Genomic DNA, 22,461 nt, shown 5'->3' on the forward strand with positions numbered 1-22,461 from the left:
AAAAATTGTTTATCTGGGAGGTCCAAAAGAAGCCGTTTTGTGTGCGTGTGTAAACGTCAACTTACTCGGAGAGTGGTTCTTGTCCCCCCTGCTTTTTGTGCTGTATTCCACTCCAAACCATAGCTTCATAAACAAGAGCTAGGAAAACTTTAGACCCCCCACATACTGCCGGCAGCTCTGCCGATAACATAGTGTGTTATTTTTCTGTCATTCATTGCTGTAAAATGTTTCTGACTCACAGTTGCCCCATCAGAGCTTTGCTGCCTCTAACCCGTGACTCGCACCTCATCCTGCACGAAGACAAGAAACATCTTGACATCTCACTTTTTTTCCTTCTGTTTTGCTGGTGTTGCATTCTTTCCGCAACATTGGGAAGTCCTGCGGGTTTGGCCATCCAATATTGTTTGTTTCCCCATCTGACTTTTCCAGAGTCCACAGAGACCTGGGGGTTACCAAAGCTCCACATACAAGCCTTTGGTTTGGCTTTGTTAATAACTACAGCGCATTATCTGCCATTTGTATTATTCAAGAAGTTTTCTTGGACAGGGTATTTTTTATCAGCCTCCAGTCTGTGACAGCTCTCTGCTACCTGATAATGACATGGAGTTTACCTATAACGCTTGTTTACAAACTGATAAATTATCCTTGTAGCAAAAACTGTCGTAATCTTAAAGGTAATCACGTTTTCCTCGTAAGGCTTAGTTAATTGTGTTGAAAGTGATGGCTTTTTAATATCATCCCTAATACCTAATCTACATGTAGTTTAACACAACGGTACACAATAATGTTTAGAGCGCCTCTTGATCATTTCGCAGCAGTGAGGTTTTTATGTTTTTCTGGTTTGGATGTGTGCTGGCCCTTGAGAGACTCCTAATTTAAAAAGTCATTGCTTCATTGTATAAAGCAACAAGCAATGTGAAGAAAAAAAATAATATATTTGTGATTTCTAATCCTTGAATGCAGCTCAGCTACAAAAGAGTTTGATCAAAATAGGACTGGTACTAAAACACTGCTTACAGTGTAGCGAATCTCTTCATGAGCGAAATGAAGAGTAACTCCTACCTGGTATTGTGTGAAAAACAAATTGCCTCCTAAACCTAATAACTGGTTTTGCTGTCCTTCCCACTAAGAACTGCAATCAGGCATTTGTGATTACTGGCAGTGAGTCTCTCACATCACTATGGAGATACTTTAGCCACTCCTCTTTGCACAACAGTAGTCACTTTCCCAGCATGAGCGACCTTTTGAAGGTCCTTTTAAAGGTCATGCCAACATATTTTAATTGGATTTAAGTCTGGACTTGGACTAGGCCACTCCAAAACCTTCATTTTGTTTGTTTAGCCATCTTGAATTGGAGTCCCTGCTGTGTTTCTGACCATTGTCCTCCTCTATAACCTGAGTGCTCTCGAGCTACAGGGCATGAAGTGATGATCCAATACTCTCCTTCAAGGTTGTTTGGTAGAGAGAAGAACTCATAGTTCCAACAATTACAGCAAAGCAGCCTCAGACCATCACACTACCATCACCATGTTTGACTGCTGGTATGAAATGCTGGGTTAGTTTACGTCTGCTCAAACAGGACTCCAACCCTTCAAAAAGTTAGGTCAGTAGTAGTTTTTTCCTTGAACTCTCCCATGGATGTCATTTTTGCCCAGTCTCTCTCATATTGTTGAATCATAAACTCAGAAATCAGTAAAAGGGGCGAATACGTCTTCTCTTTAATATAATAAAGATGCTGTTGGATGATTAACCATTGTGAAGTAACCCCTGTGGGTTAAAAGTTCAGCTAATACTGAACTAGATGAGGTTTGTTTTCAGTGAAGATTTCAATCATACTGGAGGGACAGAGGACCTGACCTTAGTTGAGGTGAGGTAGGTCCAGAATTTCCAGGAAGGCCTCTTTATTTATTCTCTGTCATCTGATCAGGATATTTGGTTTTGATAGATTTGTTTTATACCAAAGGGCATCTTCTTGAGCCAATGTGTAAATCTTCCAGGTCAAAAGAACGATTCTGTTTGTGGTCACCGTTCCTGGGTACAGAGCAATCGCATGGCGAATGAAAACTGCCAGTTTGTGGTTAAACCTGATGTATTTGGACTGTTTTTGAGAGCCATTCAACAGCTGCAGTCCAAAAGTTGCATAATGTCAGGAAAAACCAAAACAAACCAAAAACCCCCCCAGATGTGCTTACAGACTCAAAACATTGGTTCAGTTTAGTTTAAGTATTAAAGTGTACACATCACCTTGCTGATAAATGACACTAATATTCACCTTTAATTCTCATATTAACATTTAAGAGACCGAATTAATAGTTACAGATTTTAATAAGAGCTACTATAAAAGTTTATGGGCAGAAATCTGTGCCATCAGAAACTGAATTTGAATAAGTTCAATTTGAATTTGAATTGCTCAGATTGAATCTGAATTGTAACTTGAATAAATGCTTTTGAAAACTGAATTTGAATTAGTCTAATTTGAAATTGAATTTATGGTTTGAAAATGATCATCACTAATTGAAATTGAATTTTATATTTTGAAAATGAATTGATTTGCTTTGAAACTGCATTTTATCCTTTAAAAATTCAGCTCTCGAATAATTTCAGTTTCACTTCTCACCATTCAGTTTCAGTTCTACAATTCAATTTCAGTTCCAAAATTCAGTTTTTTGGAACTTACATCCGGTTCCGGTTCAAGCGCAGATTAATAGAACTACGTTTTACTAGCGGACCGAAAGTGTTACTGACGGGAATCTACAGCGTCTTGAGCTGAATTAAGACTTCAGAAGTCATTCGTCATGTCGATTGACCAGCGGATAAACTCTCAGGTTGGTAATAAATGTACTACATGTATAAGAACAAGCGTCATGTTAACAAATGATAGCCGTAAGGTAACTTTTATGCTTATTGTAGCTGTTAGCTAAAAGCGCTAATTTAGCGTAGTTTGCCCTGAATTCAGATTTGACAACAAATATGATCGACTGTTTCTAGTAGAATTCCAGAGTTGTCATCTTGGACCCTCTCAGAGTACCCCCTCTGTATGCTTGCAGAGACCCCTACAGTAGGGAAACATGCAAAACGGTGTCCAAACCTTTGTATTTTAGCTTTATTTATGTCCTATGCTGGGCAGACACTGTGCGATTTTTTTCAGTCGCGCGATTCAGCTTCTGCTCAAACTGCACGATTGACTCGCAGGGGTTAGAAGTTCGTAGGTCACGATGCAGGGTCTCACACTATACGGCCCGATGCTCTGATGCGACCCGAGTGCTCACACTGTGCGTCCATAAAATGAAGGTTATAAGTAGAGCTGGGCGATATGAGATTTTTTCATATCACGATATGTTTTTTTCATTTCAGGCGATAACGATATCTATCACGATATAAGCCAAATAACTATATTTGTAAGATTTAAATGTGCCGTTGCTCACAAGTAAAATGTGAAATAATCAGCAGCTTGTTTTTATTTATTTATTATATTATTTATTTCCCATAATAAGTTCAACAGGGTAGATGTACTTAAGGAACATGAGACTTTTTCAGATAAATAAAGGCAAATATTGCAAACTACACAAAAGGCAGCCGCTAAAGCGTTTAAGTTTCAAAATAGAACAAACGAAACAGACTACTAAATTGTCAATTCCACTTAGAAACAAAATATTAATTCTAAAAATAAATCTTAGTTTGTGTTACAGAAGAACAGACAAAACTGACTAACTTTTGTCAATATCAAATAAACTGAGAACTAAAAGGAAATTCTCAATCTCTCCTTGTTGTATAGCTGAGCTTTTCAAACAGTTTTAACGGTTACTTTAGTCTGACAAAAGCCGAATGACGAATTAGCGCTTCCAGTCAGAGACTGAGGCTACGTCCACACGTACACGGGTATTTTTGAAAACGGAGATTTTCCGTTTCCGTTTTAAAAAATAATCCCGTCCACACATAAAGGCAGAAATGAAGGAAAACGCTGCTATGAACATGCCAAAGCAGCAGGTGGCGCTAGATTCCTAACCGTGCAGAAATGTTGGCCAATCAGAAGTCTAGAAGCCTCGGTGGGAAAAAGTAAACAAAGCTGGGGCATAGAAGCAGAACCGAGTCGTATGTGTGGAGGGACAGTAACTGTGTGTATATGTAAGCATTTAAACACTGCAGAGAGTAGAATTAACAGTATTGTAGAAATTCATTTCACCGAAACAATAACGTGGCGCACAGTGTGACGCATGCACCAGTTCATTGTATTTCCAGACTTGCTTTCGGCACAATTTACAGTGCACGCTACTCTGTTTTTTGTCAGACCTGAAATAGCCGAAATACCTTCACACTACGGAACTTCTATGGCTCTTCCGTTCGACAATCTCTCCGGCGTTGGAACCATTATCTGTTTTCTCTTCGGTCACGCTCGGTTGATTTTTCTAGTCGGCACACTCATTTCCTCCATTACCCGCTGGCTGCTTCCCAAACAAACACACATGCGGCTTGGCACTTGTGCTGTACGTTACAAGTCACGCGACGTGACGCTGCGGCTGTGATTGGTTCGGCTCTGCGCTACTTAATTTGGATTGGCTGATCTTTTTTTTTTTTTTTTTTTTTTTTTTTTTAAAGAGGACAAGAGCGGCGAGGTCTATCGCGATAGCTTAATTTCTCTATCGAGTAAAAGTTATATCGCGATACATATCGTTATCGTTCTATCGCCCAGCTCTAGTTATAAGAGAAATTCTGTTGCTCGCTCTCTCTCTCTGTCTTTCACTCACACAGACACACCACCACCATCAACTTTGCTAAATTGCTAATGAAAAACATTGATCAGGCAGCTGTGATTGAGCAGCAATGTAAATCCAACTATTTTCACGGTTGTTGTGGTCGTGATAATTTTGTTAGGCCACATCGAAAAGGTTCGGGTGAGCTTGCCATAGTTCTACAAGTTGTGCCTCCATCGCTTGTGTGTCCAGATCACACGCTGCACTGCCGTGCTGCGCCGTCTTTTTCGCTGACATTTGTGTTTGCGCGTGCGCAGTGTGAGAAGCTGCGGTGACACCCTCACGACCAAGCGATTGATGATCGGGAGCTGGTCGTGTTAATCGCTTCTCGTTACCCCACGTATACTACACGACGCACGATGAAGGCCAAAATCGGGCCGATCGCCAAAACGGTCGCACGACTCAAAAATCGGCTCAAAATGGGCCAAAAATCGCACAGTGTGAGCCCAGCATAACACAGCATCCCAACTCTTTAGCTAACTTAATAACTTTAGCTAAAGTGAATAGTTAGTCTAATTCATTAGTGCAGCATTACTGGATCACCTCTGTTTGAAGTGATATAATATGATATACAACTATCACTGAAACAGCAAACTTTGTAAATAAGCAAACAACACTTCTCATTCTCTAAACGTTTGGCCACAGCTGTAGATTACACTATCAGTGCTTGTTCACTCTTGACAATAATAACATTTCTAAATTTACTTTGTGCATTTACAGATAAACAATATCTAATATTTTATTTAAATGACTGCTTTGTCTTTGAAAAGGGTGAAGAGCCTGAGGCCGGTGACAGTCCAGTTCTACTCTAAGTACATCCTTACAGTGGCTCACAGGACAAGGCCACATTCCTGTCCTGCCAGAAGAGAAGAGAAACTTCAGAGTCTTCATGCAGTTCAACCACACCTGTCATATTCCGTATGACAGGGGTCTCAAACTCCAGTCCTCAAAGGTCAAAGTGTCATGCAACTTTTCCATGCCCTCGAGGACTGGAGTTTGAGACCCCTGCCGTATGGTGTTCATGCTGTTTTCTACCACACAGTTACAGCATGTCTGACTGCCTGTTCAGCATATGCAAAAATATATGATGAGTTTAAGCATGTGATGACTAAGGCCTTCCATTATGGTGTTTGTCATCACATGTCACAGACATCTGGATGATCATTTGGAATAAATAAAATACTAAAAACGTGTTACTTCATCTTTTATCTTTATTATTATTGTTCTTATTTTACACTTTTCATTGTTAGGCATTAGGTTTATTTGTAGTAGTCCTTTCCAACGTCTTTCCCTCTTCCATGTTACTGTGTCAGCTTGTCAGCATCTATTTGGGTTTGGAAGTGGAACAGAAAGTAAAGAAATCCAAAGTGCCATTAAAACCAGGAGAGGTTCTTATATTTCAGAAGAAGGGATTAATTCAAAAGAAATGACCTCAATGCCATATTTTATTTAGGAACCCTAGAGAGCACTTTGCAAAATAACACATTCTTATAATTTCACCCTCAGATGAGCCAAGCTACAACTGTCAGGGAAGGTGATGTAGGTACAGAGCATATGAGAGTGGTTAAGTTAGTCTCTTGTCTAGATGAAGGCACAAGAGGGATGGATGGCAAGGCGTAGAGATTCAGTATCTTCAGTCTTCAGTGGACACTCCATTTCTGGCACAAAACACCTGTAAAAGATGGTCGATTTAGGAGGTGACCCGACAACTTCAGCCTGTCAAACATATTAATGGAGCAGTATGCTTAAAAAAAAAAAAAATTTAATTAAGCATTCACTCAGTACCCTAAGAATTATTATGGTAGTTAAACACTGATAGTTGTATATCATATTATATCACTTCAAACAGAGATGATCCAGTAATGCTGCACTAATGAATTAGACTAACTATTCACTTTAGCTAAAGTTATTAAGTTAGCTACAGAGTTGGGATGCTGTGTAAGACATAAATAAAGCTAAAATACAAAGGTTTGGACACCGTTTTGCATGTTTCCCTACTGTAGGGGTCTCTGCAAGCATACAGAGGGGGTACTCTGAGAGGGTACAAGATGACAACTTTGGAATTCTACTAGAAACAGTCGATCATATTTGTTTGTCAAAGCTGAATCCAGGGCAAACTACGCTAAATTAGCGTTTTTAGCTAACAGCTACAATAAGCATAAAAGTTACCTTACGGCTATCATTTGTTAACATGACGCTTGTTCTCATACATGTAGTACATTTATTACCAACCTGAGAGTTTATCCGCTGGTCATTCGACATGACGAATGACTTCTGAAGTCTTACTTCAGCTCAAGACGCTGTAGATTCCCGTCAGTAACACTTTCGGTCCGCTAGTAAAACGTAGTTCTATTAATCTGCGCTTGAACCGGAACCGGATGTAAGTTCCAAAAAACTGAATTTTGGAACTGAAATTGAATGGTGAGTAGTGAAACTGAAATTATTCGAGAGCTGAATTTTTAAAGGATAAAATGCAGTTTCAAAGCAAATCAATTCAGTTTCAAAATATAAAATTCAATTTCAATTTAGTGATGATCATTTTCAAACCATAAATTCAATTTCAAATTAGACTAATTCAAATTCAGTTTTCAAAAGCATTTATTCAAGTTACAATTCAGATTCAATCTGAGCAATTCAAATTCAAATTTAACTTACTCAAATTCAGTTTCTGATGGCACAGATTTCTGCCCATAAAAGTTTGAGACTGTTCATTTCTTTGTAAATGAGTAAACTTACAAATCGAGCAGGTGATGAAATAATTATTTCATTTAGAGTAAGGCTGAACTTGATAACTAACAGACCAAACACTCTGGGTCATTTAACATATTTTAACTTGTTGTTACACACTTGTAAAACAAATAACCAACTTATCAGAAATGAATACTAATAAATGTATATCTTCTGCTTGAATCACACACACTGGCTTATGTTTCATGTCTCTGTGCCAGGCAGGAAATACTTAGTCACTCGTTGAGTGACTCATCGGCCCTCTTGGGGTTCGACTTGTTTCCACCCCCAGCGTCGACAGTATGGCTGTCTGCAGATGGGCAGCAATGCTCAATTAAGAAACATGCTGCATGTCAAAAATGCTGCATGTCAGCACCCTTTTTGGACTCAAACGCTAAAAGAAAAAATACACAGACCATCCAAATAGTCGTTTAGTTGTAACAACAGTCTTTTATTTGGCCATACATTAGATTTCAATCATTCGTTCAGGATTTAATATACACGATATATACATAAGCAAATAAAAGACGTCAGCGTCCTCGTCTTGCAGTAAAGGTTGGCAGTGCAATCTTGGCCTTTTTAACAGTGTCACTGGGTTCCTTTCATCTTCTCCCACTCACACCCACGCAGACGGCGTCGGTCGGCTCGGAGCAGTTTGATCCTGCTGCTCAAGTTCAGTCCAGTTCAGCCTCTCTCCTCTGTTCATCTGCGCCAATACTGAAAAGGGAAAGAACAAAGTGAGCTTAAATCAGCAGTTTGAACGCTGAACAACAGAAAAGCTGGGTCTCATCTTGGTGGAGGTATTGGAAGAAAGGTAAACTTATGCTATCAGCTATTTAGCTTCTGCGTTTTGAATTATTTACACCTACCTGTGCAAATTTGTGTATCTGCTCGACGACAGCAGCGAACAAAGCTCCGACGCTCTCATCAATCAGACTCTGCATGTAGTGAACCGCCTCCTCGTCCGACAGGTCCAGTCTGAACTTATCCTGCACCTGGAGCCACATAAATATCTACGCATTAACCCTTTATTCATCATTGTATTATTTTAGGGTCTTTAAAATAATATGTAAAGCGCCTTGAGGCAGCTGTTGTGGTGATTTGTTGTTATAGAAATAAAACTGAACTGAATTACCATAGGACCATTTTACAAGTGCGCTTTAAAAGACCTTAACTCCGTTTGTAGTAGAGACAAAATTCAAATGCAGAGAACAGAAGACAAGCTTTACAGGTATATTCATATTATATCACTGTAGCACAAAGCATTCACCTCCACCTGGATTTTACCAGATGCTCTTCACATTACTTTAACTCCCCAACCATTTTGAGCTAGAGGGAAAATTCAAATGGTTCCTGAACGAAGATAGTTATTTTATCAGTTTAACCCCCTAGGACCTGCCGTCCACATATGTGGACATCACATTTTGGGTTATTTAGACCAAAATACTCAATTTTGCTCTACAAGGGCCTGATATCTACTTATGAGGACATTCTACTGCTACTGTGCTATTGAAATTTTAAACGAATATCCTCTTATTTGTCTTAGAAACAAAAATTAGGCAAAAAAAAAAAAAATCTTTGCTTTACATTCATCAGGTCCCAATCAGAACAAATATCAAAGAGAAATTAAAAACGCATGATGTGGAGGAGTTCGGGTCTTAGGAGGTTAAAACCAAAATTACAAAATGACTCATCCTGTGTGATATTTGGGTCCCAAAGGTTTAAGTAATGTGAACTTTAAGGGTTAACCAGACATTTCTTGGTTACAGATAATGGGATGCTCCACAGGATCACGCTGTAATCTTAATCACAGGTTCATGGCAGTGCAGTAACAGCTCTTTGACTCAGTTTGTCTCAAATTTACTTAAACTTTACTGAACAATATTCATTATAAATAAAGCATGATTTGTTTCATGACAGCTAGTGTCTTCTTAATCCCCCTCAGGAAAACAAAAGACTTTCTGTAGGAGGCTACAAAGACAACCGATCTGATCTCCCCAGTACCCTTAATGACCTCAGCCCTGAAAAGAGCTTTAAGGGTGACTCCTAGCAGACTTTCAAAGGGTAAAGAGCTAAAGCTACCAACCACCTTACCTTTTTAACAGTTTTGTCAGGCTCAAGAGCGATGTCAGGAATATTGGCATCCACCATGAGAGAGAACAGGTTCAGGATCAGGTTGGAGTACCTGAGGAAGTGGAAGACGAGGAGCATATTGCACATTAGCTACAGTGGTGTCCATTAAAAACTGACAATGCTTTCCTTGTATTACATGTTTGCAGTTTTACTTGAAAGTAGCTTTTCAAGCTTTAAAGGTGCAAGTAAAAGTAAAATATAACTCCCAAGGATGATTAATCAAAGACAATATTTGGTAAAATTCACATCAAAGTGTTTTTTCCAATCACAGCAATGATCATCGTCATTAAACGTCTTTCTCAGACAAATTTAAAGACTTTTCAAGCTGCTATACAGTTTAGATTTTTTGCTTTTTAAAAGTTAAAACCAGTCTGATGATGGATTAGTCCTGTTTAATATCCCTTTAATCCACTGATTAAATAAACTCACTTAAAACCATGTTGGTATGTTTGTGTTGTTACTGTCCATATTCACAGTTTGCTTGGCTCAGAATCATCGTTTTGCTTTTATGTGTTTGCATGTACCTCCTAAGATGAAGAAAGGCGGTGTAGCACTGCTTCCTGAACTCCTGGTACTGTTCGCTCTGCATGCCTCCCATACCCTCCACCATCTCTTTGCTCAGCTTCATGGGCGGAGGCAGCGGTTTGGGGTCTCGGCCAAGGATGTAGCCGAAGTCTATGTGGAAGAGCTTCCCTGGATGGAGAAATGTGACAATTAAAAAAAAAAAACTTAGAAAGTAGGAGGTTTTGATTTCTGAGATCATGAAATCCTCCAGCGTGGAACTACGGAAGCTTCTTAACTCAAATTTCTGAGAAAATAACGTGAATTTTCAAGTCAGAAATTTGAGATATTAACTTCCAATGTCAACTTAGGTCTACCAATCAAGAAAAAAACATTTTTTCCCAATTGACAGAAACGAGCTTTCCTTAGCCTCTGATTTCTAAGAAAAACAGATACATCTACTGGGGCGCTTGCAAGGTTGTCCTTTAAGTCCAGTCGTTTTAAGCTTTGATACAGTGCCAGTGGATAATAATCTAACAAATAAGCCCTGTAAACATATGGAAGTCACACAGCTACCTAAAGCTACATTAGAGATGACACACAGGCTTGATGTTAGTAAGTTAGTGTGTTTGCCTCACCGGTCTTTGTCAGCAGCAGGTTGTCCAGGTGTCTGTCTCCCACTCCCAGGATGTACGTGATGACACAGTAACCAGCTGGGAAATAACGAGAGGCACATTGATCAGATATTCAATCGGCTCCTCCAGCAACTAAATGAGCACCGATCTGTTACGAGCGTCTCACCGCAGCTCTTGACGTAGGTATCCATCACCTCTGAGCTGATGCCGTACGGCCCTTTTTCACTTGGCGCGTGCTTCCTAAAGAAGCTCTGTCAACACGGGATTAAAATGAGCACTTAAATCAAAGCAGCGCCCTGACGCGCCGTGTCTCTGACAAACTCTGCTCACCTGGATGTTGCCTTCAGTAGCCAGAACTTCAGCGACAGGAACCGACTGGACAAACTGCATAAAACCTAAGCACGCAACACGTTTTCTGCATTAGGCTGAACATCTTTAATACTTTGAAATCATAACAGCTTAAAACGCTGCTGCTGAGTTACTTCATTCTTCTTACCGTGCTTGGTGCTTGTGGCCAGAACTTTATAGGGTGTCAGCTTCAGGTCCAAATTCTCTTTTCTTAACAGCTTTAAGACAGAAAAAAATGATGATACACACTGACACAGACTCCTGACTTATGAAGATAATCTTGGACTTTGTCTCTCGTCAGTGATGAGCTAAAATATTTTTTTAAGCAAAAAACATCGTCTTCAACTTCCTGGGGGCATTCCCGTCTGTTAACGAGCACTTCTTACTTTGTCCATGAGCGAGATGATCTGCAGGATGAGCTGATCTTGTCTCAGGTCGTCTCCGTGTTTGAAAATGACTGGATATGTAGCTCCATCCTCAGCCTTGAAGATCAGTTTGGCGGGCATCAGAGCACTCTGACACACAAACACACAGAGAAAAGCCTTTTATTTTTGCATAGATACTGCTCGTAATCAGGACAATCTGCACCAAAGCAAACTGCACTGAAATCAAAGGCGGACATTCAAGCCTCTGCCTTTCTAACAGCACCACTGACGACTGAAGGGATATAACACAGTGGTCAGGGGATCACATCAAGTACAAGTAAATAAGTACCTGATAGTGAAATTAAACATGAAAGCACCCCTGTTTTTCTAATGTGCATCAAACACACTGTTAGTAAGAGAAAAGACAGTCTATTTCCTCTTAAGTGCCTGCAGAGGCTCTGTGTGAGATCTGATGCTATGGAGGAAATGAACGATGAAGTGAGCAAATTTGCACTTTTGATGAGTAATGACCACACCCGCGGTTACATTTACAAACTGTCTGAAGGCTGTAGCTGAGCTGCTGTTTAGCTACTCCACCTGCCTGATCATTGAATTTACAGTGCCACAAATCACCATTTATTCTCTCATGTTAGCAGTTTATTTAAATGGTAAATGGACTGATTCTTATATAGAGCTTTTCTACTTTAACTGAGCACTCAAACATATCACATTCGCCCGTTCACACACATTCATACAAGCACTGTTTCCTTTCTATCTAACACTCACACTCTGATGAACACAGAGATCAACTTGGGGTTAGCATCTGGCCCAAGGATACTTCAACATGCAGACTGGAGCAGCCAGGGTTCAAACAACCAGCCTTCAGATTAGTAGATGGCCTCCTGAGCTACACCCCCAGTCTCACAACGGCGAGACTGGGGAGCACTTTTAATGCCTTTTAATTGGTCGTGACAGCGAAAGGATGAGGTAAAGGCTTCTGTACCTTGAAGAGTGTGGCTGTCTCTGGGATGATGCCTTTGATCCTGATTTGAGGCTCCAGAGGAAGCGGAATCGCCTCGATCTCTGACAGGTTCACCTTCTCGTTGTCAGCCAGCAGGGCCTGAAGTCGCTCTGTCTGCAGACACACATGAAGGTTTGCTGACATTAACACAAGTAAGCAGGATCAGTGTCACCAGGAGCACACACCGAAGTCAATTAAGTGTTTGTATGTGTGAATAAGGAGTGCTTTTATTAAAAGGACAGTGTACTGCTGCGTATTAAAACAGGAAATAAATACAAACACTTCTCATAAATAAACCATGTTCAGGAAATATCTGTTGATTTACTCAGATATAAAAAAAACATGGGAGCCTACACAGGTGGGTTTTTTTAAAAGCACATTTAACACCGAAGCTGTTTTGAATATCTTTGCTACCTTCTTCTTGCGGTTTCCGCTCTCCCGTTGGACAGCCTTCATCAGCTGCACCAGTCTGTCTACAAACGTCTGCTGGGCAGCCAAGAGCGACCGCATCACCCTCACGGTCTTATCACCCTGGAGAAAAGAAAAAGTGTGAGCACACAGCAGTGGAGACACACACACACAGTCAGTTCTATAAAGCTTTGCTACATATTACATCAGTCAGCCGCTTTTATTGTACAGGCTTATCAGACCGGGGCAACTTTGGAACAATCCAGAATTTTAAAAATGACCCATTTACACTCAACTCTAAACTCTTTTTCTTGACAATATCCTTAAATCTCATCTAATAATATAAGTCCAACAAAGGAAAATACACTGAGACTTATTTTTATAACATTATGATCCAACTATGACACAGCTGGCAGCGTTATTTTGGGTATGCTCTTTGATAAATGAAGGCAGAAAGTGATTAAAACAAGACACCTTATTGGTAAAAGCATTGGGATGCAAATAGATTTTTACAGAGTAGCAGGGTGACATGATATATAACACTAACTCGCACTCGATGAGACATCAGCTAACTTTGCCAAAGTAAGTTAAAAATCTGACCTTTAGCAAAGCCTGACTGAACCTCCTCATGACGTTCAGGTACATCTCGTGGGTCTTTGGATCTCTCTGCTGTGTGTCCTGATCTTCACACTCCACAATCACATACCTGAGGAAGAAACGTGGATTTATACACACATTTTTATGACTAACTTCTTTTTGTCCAGGCAGAAAACAAAAAGCACTGTAAAGAGGACTCACCAGTACAAATAGTTGGCAAGTGTAGAGTTCTTGCAAGCACGAGAGATCAGGAACGTGCAAAGGTCTTGCTGCAAAGACATGAGGACACAATGCTGTGTTACGAACAACTGATAGGACAACATGACAGAGCAACGCACTGTCCACAGGTCCTTTATGGGGATTTTTATTTGCTCACCTCTAGATTCTCACTGTCAGCTCCCTCCTTTCCCTTCTGTGGCGTAGTGGATGATCCAGATGAGCCAGAAAGAATTTGGGAACTGCAAAGCATGTGACAGTTTTACACATCTACTTAAAAGGATTGTGTATATGTTACTGACAGCTGATTTTTAAAACTGACAGCTTCTTTTTAAAATGTGTGCATTGTTCATTCTTATTTCATTCCACGTGTAAGACAGCATTGTGGCAGATCTGCAGCTGTCTGGATCCAGCTGCAGATCTGCCAGTAAAATCATAACATTCAATGAGTTCATCGCGGTTTCTGAAAGAGAAATAATCAGATCCTGCAGATCGGCTGATGCTCTCTCAGCTGGGGAACATTTGGGGGTAAATTTAGACCCAGAAAGTGAACAAAAAAAACCACACACATACTTGAGTCATCTCAAAGCCACTTTTAGACATTTTCAGTTTCAGAGCCAGAAGAGAAGCTAATGCGATCAGCGGTGTTGACTCATTTATTAACCAGAATGGCTTTAAAGTACTGACCTGTCCAATGCAGCGTCATCTGAAAGTCCCTGGCCATCTCTCTTGCTGCCTGGATCTAAACCACCCTGAATATCACTGAAGTTCTCATACTTGAGCGCCTGCACCAGCTGAAGCAGGTACATCAGCAGGTCCTAGAGAGGAGAGACAGGAATTATCATTATGATTTCAATGTAATTGATTTAATACTCCTGGTTAAGCTTGATTTAGAGTCCTGCATTCCCCGCCGAGCCTATAGTGTAGTGATAGGGATTGTTGGTGGCTTTTATACTTCTGGTTGCATTGCTCTGCCATTACAGAGGAAGTGGAGCTGATCGTGTTGGAAAGTTTCATACAACACACGAACAAATAACAGTCAGACTTCAAGTAATTGAAAGAAAGAATAAAATGGAAAAACACATATTTGTATTCAAGTTTTTAAAAGGTTTTTCCACCCACACACGACCTGTCCTCCTACCTCATCATCAGCCTGCTGTAGCCGAGCCACCGCATAGCGTCTCACTGTGGGGTTGGTGAAATGGGATGACAGCAGCTCCAGAGAGTCCTCCACATCCATGGGCTTCCACTTTCCCAGCAACTCCAGAGCCTGCTTGGCCTCCTGGGGCAGATCCCAGTTCACACACTTGAGGAACTTTGTCAGGGCCTGCAGTCAGAGGAGGAGGAATCATTGAACATGTATACAGACGTAGCAGCAGCAGTCGCTGGGGGAGGAATAGTTGGAAGTTACACATAGTAATGTACACTTGGTTGTAACGGGGAAGACACCAGCAGCACACCTTTTCCTGTGTGGTGAGGTAGTATCTGAACTTCCACACCAGGTCCTGCTCTTCAGAACTCAGCTGCTTGGTTGGAGGGTAGCTAACGATGATCTGTACATGCAAACAAACAATTTTAGATTAAAGCAAGCAAAGTTATTATAGAAACATAATTGTTCTAACGATTCTTTCATTTTTTTTTCACTGATCTTTTGTGATGTCTACACTCAAAAGCATCCGTCTTCTTTTAGCAACAGTGTATAAACATAACACAGAACAGTTTCCAGTTCAGTACATTTTAAATGGGTTTCTGGATCGTGTTCACATATGGATTCTTTTTCTCATGATGGAGCTTTATCCTGCATTTGTGGATGCTGACAGAGAACTGTGTTCACAGACAGGATTTATTTATGGAAGGGTTCATGAGCCCATGTGTTGATTTCCATGACAGAATCGTGTTTTTTTCCATGAAGGCTATAAGATCACAGTCATACAATACTGATTTTTGTCCCTTGCACACAGAGATTTCTCCATATACTCTCAATCTTTTGATATCATGTGCTGTAAATGATAAGATTTAATGCTCTCTTTGTTCTATAGTAAATAAACTGTAGGTTTGTGCGATTTACCAATCATTGCATGTTATTTTGATTTATGTTTTACACAGCGTCATAGCTTTTTTGTAGTTCTAAAACTTGAGTAGCTGCTAGCTACTCACATTGAGCTGGTCACGTGTGGCAGCATTAGGCTTCAGGTCATGATCTGAGGGCCCACTGCGAAGGCTACGAGCCAGTTTGTGATGCTTGCTCTCTACCAGGTTTTCCTGTGAAGGAAAAGAAAAGCCAAAGTTACAGCATGTGAATGAAATGATGTGTGAGCAAACTAGCACACAACATTTATATTTCTTCAACATCATGAAATCATTTTCTCACCATCCCCATCTGTGGGTCGGGAACTTTGACAATGTCACAGCTGGTAAGAACTGGTGATGCATCGTCTCCATCCTTAATGGCGACAAAGGAGAACAGACCAATCAGCCGACACCGTTCCAACACGTGGTATCTACCTGCTGTGTGCTGCCACTAATAATCAGGAAATTACCTTTTCATAATAGACGATGCTGTACTCCTTGTCATTTGATTTGACACGAGGAAACTCCACCATGAGGTACATAAAGTTGGAGCTGCGCTTCTCACTCTGCAGAAAGACAATTTCACATTTTTCAATTTGAAAAATGTAAATAAGCGCGAATTGAACCGCAAATACAGTTGATGATTCAATTCCTCCTAAATAAGCCTTCATATCCTTCTGAGACTAATCTTCACATAGTACATCTTATTGATGCTTTCTCGACTCGACTGCAGAGTCGGCCTGTGCAACCAGAATCGAGCTTAACAAACTCACTTCATTGATCATCTCAATCTCTCTGAAGGTCAGCCGGTCCAGCCAGTCCACCTTCACCATGTGGCCCTGCCGATGAGCCTTTGTCAGCTGGATGGAGAGATGGGAAGGTTTGCAGAGAAATGAGCACATAATTTTAGCAAAATCAAAAGAGAAAAATACAGAAACGGCCGTTCTGTTGAACTGATCACAGCATGGCGGCTGGTGTGCAAACAGCCCGACCGATCATGCACAGTGCCAGCGGCCAATCCAGCATCTCCGCACACTCAGCAGCCAGTCCACTCATCAGTTAGTGAGTGTGGGTGTTGGGAATGTAAGCACACACTTGGCCACGAACAGGAAGCCCACAACTCAGCTGCGTAGAATAAATACTTACTCTTTAAAACAACATATGAACTGGTAGCAGCCTGAACACAACCTCTAATATACTTAAGCCAGCTGCATTTATGATGAATAATAATAATAATAATAAAACATGGGGAATCAGTGTAGTTGTTTTAGGAAACAAAATTTAAAAATAAAATTAGCTAACGTTGAAATAAAATGTACTCCCTGATAACCTCTTCTAAGTATCCCATAAAGCTACAACGAGTCAATGAATATAATTGTGTGTCCACATAAATATGAAATCCATGCACACACATGAAAACACACCAACATGTGAAATATGGAGGACTGAAAGTGCCAAAATCAAAAATAGAGTAAAATAAAAAACTGATAAACAAATCAATATGCACTCTATTTCCTGTTTCTTACCTTTGTAACAATTCACTTGTTTATTTACTTTCACATAATTTTCTAATTTATTTTTAAAAAGTACTGTATTATATTATTTAGGTATTATATGTCCTTAATGTGTTTCCCATACGTATTTCTTTTATTTTGGCATTTCTTTATACTTCATTATGAAGATAAATAGGCTTTATTATTGTCATTTTAAGTGTGTAGTTGGCTCATGATAGAAAGGTTAGCCTCCAGTCCGGTATGGTGACTCTCCAATACAGTTATGTCAAAAAGAAGGTTTTCACAAAATACTGACATACTTGACTATTATATTATTTCATATATTTATTATTTTGCCTAAGCATTTCTTTAAATATTTAGCAAACAATATTCATATTTGAACGATATTTGAATTAAGTGTTTATTAATGTATCTCAAGTCATTCATTTCTTAATTTTGACAGTTTTAATCCTCCATAACAAGCAGAAAACTGATGTGTGTAAATGCTTTAAAAAAAACACAGCCATACATCTTCACAGACAAAAAAAAAAGTTTTCACACCAAAACCTGGATCAAAATGTATTTGTAAACACACTGAACAGATTTATGCTGTTTACAGGTTTCCCACATAGAACAGTGCAAAGTGAACAGAGGTCTGACACGAGGAGGAAGTGAGTACTTAATGTCCCTGCCACAGTTTGAATTGTCCTGATGTGGTAACCATCATTTTCATACCGTGTTATACAAATGGAAATCTATTTGCAGATACATTTTGGCCATGGCCTTGTTCATACATATACAGTACACACACATAATCTGCATTGCCAACACTAACTCCTGCAGTGGTACTCACATCACTGAGTACCTCCAGGTCAGGGCCCTGGAACAGATGATGGTTTAGACAGTGCTTTGCATTGGATGGTTTCTTTTTATCCAACGTTTCCTGTTCACCTTTGACTCTACTTCATTGCCCAATCCTTTCCTTTCAGTCCTTTAATCACTCATCCTCATCATCATCCTCCTCTTTCCTATCCACACACATGTATACAATATTATACCTTGGCGAGCCTGCCCATCTGGTCCTCTGCCAGGCTGCTGCTGGTGCGTCCCGGTGTGGTTGTGGGCTCTCCTCCATCCCCTTCCACGCCTGGCCAAACCTTCAGGTCATGCATCCCTTGCCGGAACATGCTAGAGCAGGACGGGAGGAAGGTATTTAAACTCACGCACACTACTACATACTCAGACCTTTAAACACTGATTTCAGCACGGCAGCTTTTGGAGACCACAGCAGACCAAAGGACAAGGCAAAATGTCAAGGTCCACCTGTATTCACAACTACACAACATAGCCTCACTGTCACCTGCCATGTTATCACTTCTTCTTTTCAGACTGAGCTTTTGGTGGCCCAAAAGTGCAATACAAGGGCCTAGCATGACACTAGATTTTGCTTCCATTGATGTTTCTCCTCCGTCTTACCTTCTCCATACTTTTCTCTTCTATCATCCTGTTACAAGTTAATCTTCACTTCATCAGTCAAAGGTAGATGCACCGAAGTTCTGTTTTTCTCAGAACTGCGTCGGCTCTCTTAAACGTTTTCTGGTAAAGTGTAATCTGACCTCCTTGCGTAACCAGTGGTTTGTACCTCGTTCTAAACTCTATATTTAGATTCATGAAGGCGTCTCTTGATTGTAGACTTTGACACTGGCTGACGACCGCCTGTGCTACGCCTCAGCCTCCTAGTAGACACACCTATGGTATACATTTAAAATTCTGATTTTCATAAAAGTTGACCTCTGACTTTGACGTGCACCTATGGTATCAGATTAAAACTTCTCCTTGAAGTATCGCATTCACGAGACTTTCAGAAAACTTGACCTCTGAACTTGACATTCAAAGTCATTCGAGATTTTTGGTAGATGCACCTCAGGTATCAACTTCAAAATCCTACATAGCCTCGTTCTCAAGTTACCACATTCATAAACTTGAGTGTCCATGCTGTCTCTTGAAATAAAAGCTGAAAGTCTGCACTTCAATCACTTCTTACCGTGTTTGATTTAAAATTCCCTGCAGGGGAGTACATTAGTAAAATTACATAAAACATGTGGACCTACATGTATCTGTGTGTTGTAATAATAGGGAAATGTCATAAAAAATTGCAAGGCAAACCTAGACTTTTCTCTCACCAGCGTGCCTTGACACATCACCTGGAAACCACTGCCAAAAGTAACAGAGCAAGGACACACTTACCCATATTTGCCAAACAGAGTCACGGTGGTTCCACCGACTGGAACGGCTCTGCCGGGCCCATAAATGTCCCACACTGTGAGAGCAACCTGGGCACTTTGGGGAAGGTCGGGGTACTTGACTGGCAACCGCAGCCACTCGTTCCAGCTGCACCGGAAAACAGGATAAACAGAGAAAATAAAATGCACATGTAGAAGTGAGTAGCTGATGGCCATTTTGCTACAGAACTTTGAAAAAAATTCCTTTGCTTGACTTTTACAACCTCATAATCAGTGCATTACATCATATTATAATAACACTAAAACCCAGCATGGTTCTTACTTCCAGCGTGTGCTGAATGCTTTGTACGAGGTGCGAACAGGAAGGGCCAGAGGCTTTCCTTCAGCAAACACCTGACAGGTTACATAGAGGTCCGAGCAGTTCTCCTGGTAGAGCCCAGAGAAGCGCAGCATCGGGTCTTCGAGCAGCGCTTTGTAGCTCTTCTGCTCTCGCTTTCCTTCTAAACTGCCTCTGAAAGAGGGGAGAAGAGAAGGTCAGAGTGTGGAGCTGCAGTCTGATTGTTTGCTGATGTTATCAAGAGTGCTCCAACTTGTCTAGCTTCTCTTCTCACAAGTAAGTCAATATTTCTTTTGTGTTTCCTACAAAACAGATTTTCAAAGCCTGCCGAGTCAAAATATCCCCCAACAATGCTGCAAACCTTTATTTAACTCACCTTTTTTGCTCTTCGTATAAAGAAAACCCTCCAAGTATGGAGTGCAAATACTGTATTTAGTCAAGATACCATGAAAAAAAAAAAAGATATTTGCTGTTACTGAGAATTTCAATACCGCAGCACTAGCTCCCCCCACCAGCAAAGAGGTTTCTGGCCTTCAATAAAAGGGAATATACCCCGGCCATGATTTATAACATGCTCAAAGTACATTTGTGTTTAAACAAATGGCCAGAAATGACAGAAAGATACACAGACTGCTGTTAAATAAGGTAACACACACTCCTACCATTCTATAAAACTCTACAATAACTCTTACCTGTCAGGTATAAGAGTCCACACACATATTTCTGCATTATAGCTTATTGCAGCTGTTTCTTAGACTCACAAGGGGCATATTATTTATGAATGCATTGCAATAATCTTGCATTATCTCAGTCTTACTAGTAGTACAGTCGACTGTACTATTTTTATTCATTATCCTGCTGCTGCTACACAATAAATCCCCCTGTTGGGGATAAACAATAAATGATCTGTTTATCTTGCAGGTGTAGTCACCCCCATTTGGAGGCAGAAAACTCCAGTGAAAATCTGACCAAATTGTGGAGCTATTTAATAATAATACGATCATAATGCAATAATAAAACTCATGAGCTGCACACAGGATTTAAATATAGGACACACTGAGCTCAGATAATAAGAGTTTAGCTCAGGGGGGCATATGCTACCTGAGTCATGATGGTAACATTAAGCAACCGACTGGCCTAACAGTGCTTCTGTCTCTCCTCCCACCCCAAAAAGGACAATAAACACAATACAACACTGTAATTCATCAGAACGACGTAAAGCAGAACCAGTGTTTCTAATACATGTGGACTGAGTCTTGATGAACAGAAGAAGGCTTGTCTCTTCCTTTTCTGTAGGTACAAATGTAATGTAATTATACTTTCATATAACCTAAAATTACTGCAAATGCATGATAATCTTACATTTGCACATAAAGTAAGAGAAGAACAGCAAATCGTAACTCTGGGGCTTGTGATGGCAGTCTGCTGTCTCCTGTTTGACTGTTTGGTTTATGTGTGCGCGACAAACAATGTGTTGGACAAACTTCAAAGTCAGAAAAACGTGTTAACGAGACACAACGCGCGCGCACACACAAAGGAAAGCATCGCGTGAGGTCACAAGATACAGGAGTTTACGCCGCCTTGACCCAAAGAGACTCAGTGAAAAACTCACATCTTAAGTTGAACATTGATGTCCATATCACAGCTGTAAACATAGTTGAATTTATCAGTGTCCATCTTCCGACGGGGAAACTCTGAATTCCAACCAGAGACCGGATGACTTCAACATGAAATCCCGGACAGTTATAGGAGACTTTGCGAGCGGTTGTGTTTGCGACCAGGCCTCGGATCAGCACCCCGCAGAGCTCAGCTAAAGGTCCCGCCACACGGCTGGAGACGCTGTAGGTCCGGACACGAGTTTAAAAGGATGTTAACTGCCTACATTCACGATAAAGACATAATTCTAACGGCTGTCTCGCCGGGCATGATTTGGTGTTTTTGTTAGCTACCTACACAACACAGCAGCAACCGAAACCTACAGTCAGGCGAGAGCAGTCGAATTGCGATATAGTGACTGAGACGACTGAACGTGGGATTGTCATATCGTGGGGTTGATTAACCGAGTCTGATGCGGAAAAGAAGGAAGTAAAAAAAGAGGCGGAACGTTTATATTAAAGGAGCAGTGCACACGAACTACATCAATAGAACTACACAAATACACTGGGGAAAATATTCACTCACTCATCCAATTCACTGAATACAGGTGTTCTAACCACTTCTATGGCCACAGGTGTATAAAATCAAGCTACTAGGCATGCAGACTGCTTTTACAGAAATTTGTGAAAGAATGGGTCGCTCAAAGGGATGCTGAATTCCAGCATGGTACCGTGACAGGATGCCACCTATACAACAAGTACAATCGGGATATTGCCTCACTGTTAAATATTCCACAGTCAACTGTTAGTGGAAATATAACAAAGTGAAAACGATTGGGAAAAACAGCAACTCAGGCACGAACTGGTAGGCCACGTAAAATCACAGAGCATGGTCAGTGGACACATGGTGCACAGAGGTTTCCAACTTTCTGCAGAGTCAGTCTTACAGACCTCCAAACTTCATGTGGCCTTCAGATTAGCTCAGGAACAACCATAGAGAGCTTCATGGAATGTCCGAGCA

At 40.6% G+C, this 22,461-nt stretch overlaps 1 protein-coding gene across 1 annotated transcript; it reads right to left on the reverse strand.

Moving 5' to 3' along the window:
- Positions 1-7,904: 7,904 nt before the first annotated feature.
- Positions 7,905-21,878, reverse strand: pik3c3 (phosphatidylinositol 3-kinase, catalytic subunit type 3). Its single transcript, XM_080875754.1, has 25 exons — positions 21,458-21,878; positions 19,831-20,019; positions 19,513-19,656; positions 18,324-18,453; positions 16,546-16,632; positions 16,243-16,338; positions 16,074-16,145; positions 15,860-15,964; positions 15,163-15,255; positions 14,844-15,029; positions 14,390-14,520; positions 13,863-13,944; positions 13,688-13,755; positions 13,490-13,595; positions 12,896-13,012; positions 12,464-12,595; positions 11,482-11,610; positions 11,244-11,313; positions 11,078-11,142; positions 10,914-10,998; positions 10,751-10,825; positions 10,136-10,304; positions 9,573-9,663; positions 8,348-8,473; positions 7,905-8,195 (listed from the first exon to the last, which is right to left on the reverse strand). Exons 1-25 carry the CDS (start codon positions 21,520-21,522, stop codon positions 8,181-8,183), a joined length of 2,628 nt encoding a protein of 875 aa, XP_080731880.1. The 5' UTR covers positions 21,523-21,878; the 3' UTR covers positions 7,905-8,180.
- Between the last annotated feature and the right edge of the window lie 583 nt (positions 21,879-22,461).

The sequence above is a fragment of the Rhamphochromis sp. 'chilingali' genome (assembly GCF_963969265.1).
Source record: "Rhamphochromis sp. 'chilingali' genome assembly, chromosome: 1".
NCBI lineage: Eukaryota > Metazoa > Chordata > Actinopteri > Cichliformes > Cichlidae > Rhamphochromis > Rhamphochromis sp. 'chilingali'.

Excerpts from the sequence above, each read along its gene's own strand:
- pik3c3 (XM_080875754.1), bottom strand. The coding sequence starts at position 21,522 with ATGGACACTGATAAATTCAACTATGTTTACAGCTGTGATATGGACATC. Across the intron at positions 14,521-14,843 it reads TACAGCAGGCTGATGATGAG|GACCTGCTGATGTACCTGCT; the intron begins GTAGGAGGACAG and ends TCTCCTCTCTAG. Across the intron at positions 11,143-11,243 it reads GGCCACAAGCACCAAGCACG|GTTTTATGCAGTTTGTCCAG; the intron begins GTAAGAAGAATG and ends TTGCGTGCTTAG.